This window comes from Pocillopora damicornis, chromosome 12 (genome assembly GCF_964200805.1).
Source record: "Pocillopora damicornis chromosome 12, jaPocDami1.2, whole genome shotgun sequence".
Classification (NCBI taxonomy): domain Eukaryota; kingdom Metazoa; phylum Cnidaria; class Anthozoa; order Scleractinia; family Pocilloporidae; genus Pocillopora; species Pocillopora damicornis.
The window spans coordinates 9,005,291-9,014,793 of record NC_142681.1 but is presented as its reverse complement, the minus strand read 5'-3'; the positions used below and the strand labels follow the sequence as shown (position 1 = coordinate 9,014,793).

Sequence of the window (9,503 nt, the reverse complement as noted above, 5' to 3'; positions counted from 1 at the left end):
GGACCCAACACATTGACCAGCTCCCAGTTGGCTTGTTAGCTCAGTTGGTAGAGCACTGCACCGGTATCGCAGAAGTCATGGGTTCAAATCCCGTACGGACCTGAATTTTTTTCAGGTCCTATTTTCAACTATTCGTTTCAGTAGTGTTCTTAGCTGCGAGGATCTCTTAATTTCATCTCTTCACCGTTAAAGCTTGTGTTTCAAAAATTAAACTATGTCTAAAAAAAATTATTATGGATTACAAATACAACAGCAGCAGTAGCAATGATATTAGTGAAAGTTCCTTATGTCAAAGACCTAAAATTCTTACTGCTCACACTACTGCACACAAAATAACAAAGTTGACATGTAAACCTGCCACTGAACACTACTCTGAATTAAAGTTCACACCCCTATCTATCAGAGAACATTATTCAAGCAGTTTGATAAAATCTTTGACACTGCAAGCCCACTGATCTTTTGAATTGGATCCTGAGAAAGAAATTTCCTGATAACTAAAATGCAAAGGTGTTGTAGCTTAGGAACTTGACAAGAACCAGCTGACTTTCCCATTGCCCAGCAAGGTGTAATGGGGTGTAACCCTGGATATCTGGGAGCAATACATCGCTATCGCCGTCAAGAAAAGCTCCACTACTGAAGTACAACCTCCTGCTGAGAAAAAATGAAAATATAAGACAAATATAAGAAAATGGATCCTAAGTCTTGAGAGGGGGAGAAGGAAGTGCGGAAGAGAGTGTTCTTCAGTAGGAAAAAATGATGGTTTCGAAAAAACTATAACAGCCGACCAAACCCTCAACTTCTAATGTGTATATCACTATTGTAAGGGCCCCCTGAAGAGTCCTACTCAAGTACTTCATGGCCCGTCTGCAGAGTATAATATAAAGGCGGGTCCAAACAAAACGGGTATTTCTTTGCTCATCATTACTTGAATGCTTTTGCCGGCGCATGATCTCAGTGATTTCCATCATTATCTGCAGAATGGGTAAAAGAAAGACAACAAAGGGTCTGTACCATTTAAACTGGCTGATATCTGACCTGTCACTGAAGACGTAGAAGATTTTACAAGCCGATCAACGCGATCGGAATCAATCAAGTCCATAACGATTTTAATTTCCTTGGTGTATTTCCTTTTTATCTGATTTCAGATTATCAGTGTTATGATTGGTTCACTCAAATGCCAATCGAGCCATGAACCGGACGCCAATACAGAAAAAAAATTCCTGATAGAAACTAGAAAAACACTAGAAATCAGTTTGTCCGAGGAATAAAATCAACTTTTGCTGATCCTTAACAATGAGGGGGAAGAAGTGGCAACCAACTTTCAACGGTACTCAACGATTCGAAGTTTCTAGTTGATTTAAACTACGTATGCACGAAAAAAATACCCTGAGCTATGTAAAACTTTCAAATAAACCTAAAAGAATTAGACTGAAAGAGAACAAAACTCCTACAACTTTGTGGAGCGCCACTCTGTTTAACGTCAACACGCATAGAGTCCTAAAGTGTGACGTCACGTTGCCATGACAGCATTTTTTTCTGGTCTAAACAGTTTAAACTCATACTTCAAACATGGCGTCTTTATCGATATGCTCACTCGTTTCTTTCTTTTCTGGAGAGCGGAAATCGCTTGATCGCGGAGAAAACCACTTCAAATCCGACCATGTCCAAAGCTTTATTTATTCCAGGGGAGTCATCAAAGGTGAAGTCCAAGCAAGCATGAAAAATAAGGACTACAAAGTCACAGTAAGTTGCCAATTTGGGATCACAACACGTATGTTCAATTCGAAGAACTCCCAACCCCGATTTCACCTCCAATTTAATGTTTATATTGCGGAATATATATTGCAACTTACGTGTCTGTTTCGAATTATCTTTTTATCAGATTTATCTCGATGAAAACCTTGAAATAAAAAACACAGAATGCGAGTGTCCTCGCGGCGAGTTCAAGTGCAGTCACGCGGCAGCCATATTTATTTATGGCATCCATAACCTTAGCAGGACGGACCTGCAATGCCAATGGAAACGAAAGCGAAAGGCAGAAAGCGTACAGTCTGCAAGCCAGATGTTTCCAGCGCCACCGAAGAAGAAGGATTACAGCCCTTTGGCGTGCGATCCTAGCCGAGAAGATCGGACGTGGCTGCACAGCGAACTAAAGCGCTATGGCAAATTTACAGGGACCTGCTGGATCTTGAGTCCCGAACCACAACCTGCTACCCCTCTCCCGATCAAGACGATTGAGGATATCATTTACTCAGAAGGTTTCCTTATGGCATCTACGAAGGAAAAACAATTAGAGTACTTGATTGAGAATGCCAAAGTAGAGGAGAGAACCATAAATGTTGTGAGCACCCTCACGGCTGGCCAGCGAAACAGCCCTGCATGGCACCAAGCTCGTAGAGGCCGCCTGACTGCCAGTAATTTTGGCTCCGTCCTCCAGGCAAAAAGAGTTACACCGTCTCTTATCAAGCGACTACTTGGGGAATACAACTTGAGTGGAGTTAAAGCAATTGCATGGGGACAGGACAATGAGACTGAGGCCCTGAAATCCTTCACCAACATCACAAACTTTACACCTGTACAGACCGGCCTTTGGCTACACGAGTCGGGAGTTCTGGGTGCTTCCCCTGATGGACTTGTGGGAGACGACTCGGTGATTGAGTGTAAGTGCCCCTACACACATCGAAATGCGACAATCAAGGAAGCTTGTGGGCACAAAGACTTTTACTTGGAGGAGAAGGAAGGGAATTATACGCTGTCTACCACACATGTTTACTGGCATCAGTGTCAAGGCCAGATGTTCCTGACAAAGCGCAAATTCTGCTACTTTGTTGTATGGACCACAAAGGATAGTGTAGTTATCAAGATTGAACGAGATGAATCTTGGGAGCACAATATTACTATCTTGAGTGATTTTTACTTTCATCAACTATTCCCAAAGATTACCGAGGGAGAACTTTGAAAAGTGGTGCACAGATGCTGGACATAATCGGAGTGGGGGGGGGGGGGGGGGGAGTGGGAGCTAATGTAAATAGGCAGTAGCTAATGTTAAAAGGTATTTTTTTAAATTTCATACATTAATTTCTTTATATAACATTACATATTCTACACTCAGATAGAGACACAAGATAAAGAACCCACATTTTTCCATTTAGCATAGTAACTTAATAATAAATTACATTCTTCCTGAAAGCAAGCTTAAACAATTTTTTTTTTGCAACCAATGGCTACTGGTAGCTGGTAACACTTATCCTGGTTACTCAACAGGGCCCAGGTACATAAAACTTATGCCACACTTAAGTAGGCTTGCATAGCAATGCAAAGGGAAGGGGTGAGAGCCAAAACAAAATCCATGCAGCACAGGTTATTTTTTCTGACTACCTCTCACCATCCCTTAAGCTAATTGAAGTGTGGCTTTAGTTTTATACACCTGGACTCAGGCTCCCAGCTTCACAGACACAAAAGTAAAACCTTTAAGCCAGCACGACTTTCACACTTGGAACTACTGGACGAAAGAATTCCATACTGGTCACATGCCCCTGACCTGGATTTAGTTGAAATGACAATTTAAGAATGTCACTGGTTTTCATTATAATCTATTTTCACAGAACACATAGTAGTTTGCATTAATGAACATAAAGGAGATGAATATCAGAAAAATGTAAAACTGACCACATCATATTTTTGACCAAAGCTATGTCAATACCATTTGATCTGTTACAGTAGGGCTTCTAGTAATACAAAAATAATATTAAAAACTCATTGTACTATAATTTAGTTGAAAAAAAGTTCTATTCAGTCAAATTCAAAGTCTTTGCAGCCATCCTTGATCAATGGATACTGCAAATTAACAAGAGCTGAGCACAGTTGGCATAGCTTGTCAGCATGGCACCTCAAAAATGCTGGGATGAAGCCAAGGATGCGAAAACTCTTAAGTCTTGCATTTGCACGCTCTACGTGGATGCGACATCGAGCTATTGATTTTGTCGCCCTTGCCTCACTCTCTGTAAACTTTCCATTGTTGAGAAATGGTGGTATGGTCACTGAAACACCTCTTGGAACTACATCGCTGATGAGAAAACCTTTGTCTGCCAGAACAAGATCACCAGCACTCAAATGTTTACAAAACCCAGACTCTTTAACCATGACCTTGTCACTGACTGAGCCAGGGAAAAGATCACTAACATAGGTTATAACTCCATTTGGGGCAACCCCTATAATGACTTTGAAAGAGTTCATTCCCCTGTAGCTGGAATATGTAGCATTCTGCTGGGACATGAGCTTAGGTGCAGCAATTTCAATGTCTGTACAATCAATCACAATGCGGCAACTGCTGTACTCAGAGAAAGAAGATGGCAAACACATCTTGTTCTTTTCTCTAGATGGCACAGTTGTCATGATGTCTTTGAACAGGAGAGAATGCAGAACATGGACAAAAGTTAGTACTATGTTAGCAACAGTTGCAACACTGCATGAAAACAACTGGGCTAAATGTAGATTGGTATAATTTTGTTTCAGTTTCATCAGAGTGATAAATATCTGGTCCTCAAGTGTGATCGCCTCAACCTTCCATCCAGCATAATAGTTTATTTCACCCTTGAATCTTGAAACATATCCCACAACAATATCAAAAACATCCTTAGTGGGTAGACCTGTCTCCATCCGTATCACCTCAGGGCTCAAGCTCTTAGCAGAGTAGTGTGCACTATAGTAACTTGACACTTCCTTGTGTTTAGCAAGTTCTGTTGAAGTCATATCAAGCTCTATTGACAGCAGAGCTTCTTTGGAACTTGTCTTTTCCTCTTGTGAGCATTCAGTGGAACATGGTTCAGAGTTCTCTTTAATCTCTTCAAGCACAGATGCTACAGTTGGTAATTTCGTGGGCTCGGCAGACACTTTCCGTTTTTTCTTGGGGGTAGGTGTACTGGGAGGTGTTGGTCCTGTACCTGGCAGCAAGTCCAAACTATCAAACAGCTTGTGCCTGTTTCTGTCACTGATGGTTGGCATATTTTCTTTTCGCCCATCTTTAAAGTGACAACTGCAAAGTCGCGAATGTTTGCTGGGCTTTCTATCTCCTCTCCTATAACAGAAAAAGACAGAAGCAGTTACTATACTTGCGCTTAAAAAACCCAAAGTTTAGTTGGTCACATGCTTAACCTTGTAGTCTAAGACGTGAATGCGAAGCGAGTATTTCTCTGAGCTTGTTACTTAATACTAGTTAGTGTAAAAGCTTTGATACTCACAACTATCATATAGTTTTTTAGTAATTAAATAATCTTAGATCAAGACTGAAGACAAGGAAAGGCAAAGCCGCGAGAAAAGAAATAAGACAAGAAAGAGAAACAGCTAATCGTGAATCAGTTTGAGATAAAAAAAAAAACCAGCTATTTCTAATCGATGGTACAGCATCGAAATATATATTTTTCGAAAAATACTCACCTTACAAATGATATCCACTTATCATAGAGTGTTTTATGTTTTTTCTGGTCTGGAAACGAAAAGAATCGGCAGCAGTGGCTTTCAGATGTGTGATTGCAATCTGGATGAAAACACTGACCCATCGCAAACTTCGTCTCCGTGGCGTTTTGACTCGAATTATTGCTCACCAGGTGCTTTTGTCCGCTTATTATACTCTTCAATAGTAAGGCCAAAGGTTATCTTGATTCTCTTTATCTTATTTCTATTATTGGAGGATAAAATGCGCTATTATAGCTCTTGAAGTGTTCGAGGTCAACGACAATGTGTCACGCTAGGGACGCCATATTGGTTTGTTTAGACCACAGAATTCCGGTGCTATGGAAACGTGACGTAAGCACTTTAGGACTCTATACCTATCAAAAGTGTTAATCGATTTTCGAGGCCAGCCGTCAAATTACTGACAGTAAGTTAACAAATCGACAGTGGTGTAGTGTGGTCGGTACTCTTATCTACAACGATATTTGTCATCAAAATGGTCAAAATGCTGTGGACTCACGAGGCGCAGCACGACACGTTGACACGAGCAACGTTGTCTGTAACTCTTGTCGCCAACGGCAAATTGGCCAATCATATTGCGACATTATTGCCAGTGGTGGTAAAACAAGACATCGACAATTGACCACACTAGTTAGCGTAAGCTGGGGAGGGGGGGGGGGGAACTATTGCTCACGAATCAAAGCGTAAAGGAAAAGACAAGAAAAAAATGGAGCAAATATAAAGAGGAAGTGGTAGTGATAAAATAGAGTGTTATTAACAAGTGCCGCAGATCAGCAGACTGGAGAGCAAACTTTAAAGAACAAAGCACAACAGTTTTTAACTCCTCGATTGGGAGAATAACATGTTTTAATCCGTGGAAAGCTGTTTGAAATTACAGCTACAAAATCATGCAACCTTTGATTTAGTTTACGTTAACTCCTTTAACCTAGTTAGGTTGCTTTCACAAATCGTTTGACAGGAAAATTCATCCACGGAACCTTGAATGCGTATCCTCGTCACGGTCAAGCCTTTTGCAAGCTCATGACAACTTCAGAACGTTGAAGACCCATATCTTCGGGGCTATTGTATTTCATACCCTGTGTGACTAGTTTCTTATTCCCTCCATACTTAGTTTGTGAGCAAACAAACCAATCGCCTGCACGGACTCCAACTTCAAGAGACTTTGCTCCATTATTGAGGCCAATTTGTCGCACGTCTGGTGTGTCATCTGTCACTAGCTATGTTAAGAAAACAAATTGAATAAATAAGTTTGGACCTTGAACCTTGATGATTAGCTGTTATTTGTTTTGGCAGAAACCGACGCACAATTTGTGAATGACTGAACAAGAGAGTTCTTTGTGACTGTTGGAAAAAAACCTGAATGCCTGAAATGTATGCTTCAACTGAATTTTGATGTCCACTCCAGAAATACACACTTTGGAAAATTAAATTTACGCTGCCCCATGTGCAACAATTTTACTGAAGGAGGGCGATAATTCTCGGTTAGATCAATTAAAGACTGGAATAACCTAAATAAAGAGCTCAAAATCTCTAAGGACGCAAAAAGTTCCAAAAAGCGATTGATAAACACACTTTTAGAGAGACAGAAAGAAAATAACAACTTTGGCACGCTATCTTAGCTTCTTTATGAATAGATGAATTAAAGCATGTTACTTATTTACCTTTAATCTTGTTCGGGAGCGGATTCAAACTTTTGAAAAAAAAAAAACTGCCAAATCAGCTACATCAGGTCCCCCATCAGTTTGTTTTACAACACAAGTTGTTTCAATCAAATGTTTCCAGGTAAAGCTTGGAATTCTTATATACGGCCTACATCGAAAGTACATTATTTCATATATGTATTTACCGTAGCGGGTATGGGCTGACACCCTTCCTCTTTATACAGTGATACTGACGATTCTGCCATGATGTTCTACGATTCTGAAAAACATAATGTCAGAGACCGTTTAAAGAAAATATTGTCGGCAAGATTGATGCGACAGAGCTTCTTGTTGCTGGTAAATCTATGTATTCATTATTTTAGTTTCATTTCTCTGATCAGCTTTGCATCTTCAAAAAACGAAAAGTATACTTGCATGAGTATTTGTAGACTAGAAACTTACTCTTTCTTCTCAACTTGATTTTTGCAGGTTAAAGCAACTTCTCTTCTGTCGAGGCTTCGACTGATGAGTGATGTTCAGTTGTTCACGGAGTCATTTTATGCTGTTCGTACTTCAATCATGCGTGCAACTTGAGATGCCGATATTCAACAAGTAGCATGATTCCAGAACTTATTGTTTGGGCTGTTCAAAAGAGTAACGACGCATTCGATAAAAAGCGTACTACTTGATATTGTTAAATGCTTACGATATTGGCACGAAGATTACTAGAAGATAAATGAAGTGTAAAGTCCTTAGTGGAATTGCTTAGTCCATGTTAGCACGTAGACGGAGTGTTGATAAAAATATCAGCCCTATGACATGTCATGTAGTTTTGTGAAATTCACTCTTTCAGAAATGTCTTAAACATTTAAAAACAATGCCAATTTTACCTGGACACAAAGTACGAGCAATTTTAATTCTCCTGCGTTGCTTGTCCATGCATAGTTTTTGAAATATGCAAGATTTTTTTCAGTCACGTGAAGTTGCCGTTGTTTCGCAAGAGTTGTTAAACAAGGGTTAACATAAGTGTTAAGGGTTGTTCCTGTTTGTCCAATTTGGTCGATAACAGTAACCATGCCACGTAAAGGTAGGTTTTGAGCAAATAGGCAAACTAAAGAGGAATTTTCTTTGACACCCAATGCCAGCCAGGGAGACCACAGGAGTCACGTCTTAAGCCGTAGTCTTGGATTGGATTCAGTTGCTAATTGAAAATGACAATACTGTGGAAGTATTCAAGGCAGGCTCCTGTTCAAAGTCATGCTTCAGTGCTTCCTATTCCGTGCCAGCGATAAAGGTGTGCCTCACTGATTACTGGTATCAAGAAAAACGCAAGATATCTGCAAAACTGCCAATACAGAAAAGCATTCCTGATACAAACTATTAAAGAAAACCAATATTCTAACCACATACCACACACAATGCAAGGGATAGCACTCTCCATCAATAAAGTAATTCGAAAAAATTTACCAAACTACTGGAAAATTCTGCCATTCTTTTTTGTGTCTGTTTCATTCACAGCCGTGAACTGGATACCAATACAAAAAAACACTCGCGACGCAAAGTATAAAAGAAAACCAATATTCGGCCGTAGCTTTCCAGAAGTCGCTTTGGTAATTAGCTAAGATACTGTTACTCGGTGAAGCTGAATAAACTACGCGTACGTGTTTGGGCATAAATTAAGCGTACATCAAAAACGTTTGCTCCCAATGGGGCTCTTGACAAAAACTTACGAGGTTTATTTTCATTACATTTGCAAACATAGTGTATCACAAGGCATTGAGTGGTCTCTGAGCTTGGGATGGTAACCTCATAGATAAACAGGAATTTCCTTGCGCAACCGTTGAACACACCCCTTTAGATAAATGAGTCATTATCTTGTCACTTGTGGGAAAAAAGGAAAAATGTCACGTCGTCTTTTCTTTCAAATTTTTGGTTGCGTTCTGTTTTTCATGGTTGGACAGTATGACAGAATTGACAGTAACCTTGTGAGGGGAGAGGATATTTTCGAGGACGTAAAGTGACGAGATTTCGAAAGATCATAAAAACTCAGCTTAGTGAACTGATAATGACCACCTTTAATCTGGCTTGCTTCATTTGTGTGAAACAGAAATGGGCTCACAACAGATATGTCTTTGGCTTTGTTCATTGTTCGAAAAAAAACTGTCGTGATTTAACAAACTTGCAATGGTTAGTTTAACTGAAAGAACTGCACACGTTATTGCTGAAACTTCACCGACATGAACAAATTCAAAGAGTTCAAGAATTCTCACATGGACATTTCTGTGGATAACTCCGCCCAAATGAAATCAATGTGTGAGACAGAAAGGATTCGAAAGAATCGATTGAATCATCATAAATAACCTTATTCTCAGAATCATCCGTTATTTGTCT

At 39.9% G+C, this 9,503-nt stretch overlaps 2 protein-coding genes and 2 long non-coding RNA genes across 4 annotated transcripts; 2 read left to right on the top strand and 2 right to left on the bottom strand.

Annotated features, from left to right (window-relative positions):
* The first annotated feature begins 1,493 nt into the window (after positions 1-1,493).
* LOC149036368 (uncharacterized) lies at positions 1,494-3,770 on the top strand. Its single transcript, XM_089188833.1, has 2 exons — positions 1,494-1,743; positions 1,883-3,770. The coding sequence occupies exons 1-2, from the start codon at positions 1,570-1,572 to the stop codon at positions 2,957-2,959; spliced, it is 1,251 nt and encodes a 416-aa protein (XP_089044959.1). The 5' UTR covers positions 1,494-1,569; the 3' UTR covers positions 2,960-3,770.
* Positions 3,127-5,827, bottom strand: LOC149036367 (uncharacterized). The gene is made up of 2 exons (XM_089188832.1): positions 5,437-5,827; positions 3,127-5,077 (listed from the first exon to the last, which is right to left on the bottom strand). The coding sequence occupies exons 1-2, from the start codon at positions 5,556-5,558 to the stop codon at positions 3,793-3,795; spliced, it is 1,407 nt and encodes a 468-aa protein (XP_089044958.1). The 5' UTR covers positions 5,559-5,827; the 3' UTR covers positions 3,127-3,792.
* Positions 5,828-6,285: 458 nt separating this feature from the next.
* On the bottom strand, positions 6,286-7,658 carry LOC113675193 (uncharacterized). Its single transcript, XR_003446576.2, has 3 exons — positions 7,575-7,658; positions 7,319-7,392; positions 6,286-6,689 (listed from the first exon to the last, which is right to left on the bottom strand). It is a non-coding gene; the product is annotated as an uncharacterized LOC113675193 (long non-coding RNA).
* On the top strand, positions 7,359-8,586 carry LOC149036366 (uncharacterized). The gene is made up of 2 exons (XR_016181898.1): positions 7,359-7,469; positions 7,602-8,586. It is a non-coding gene; the product is annotated as an uncharacterized LOC149036366 (long non-coding RNA).
* The last annotated feature ends 917 nt before the right edge of the window (positions 8,587-9,503 follow it).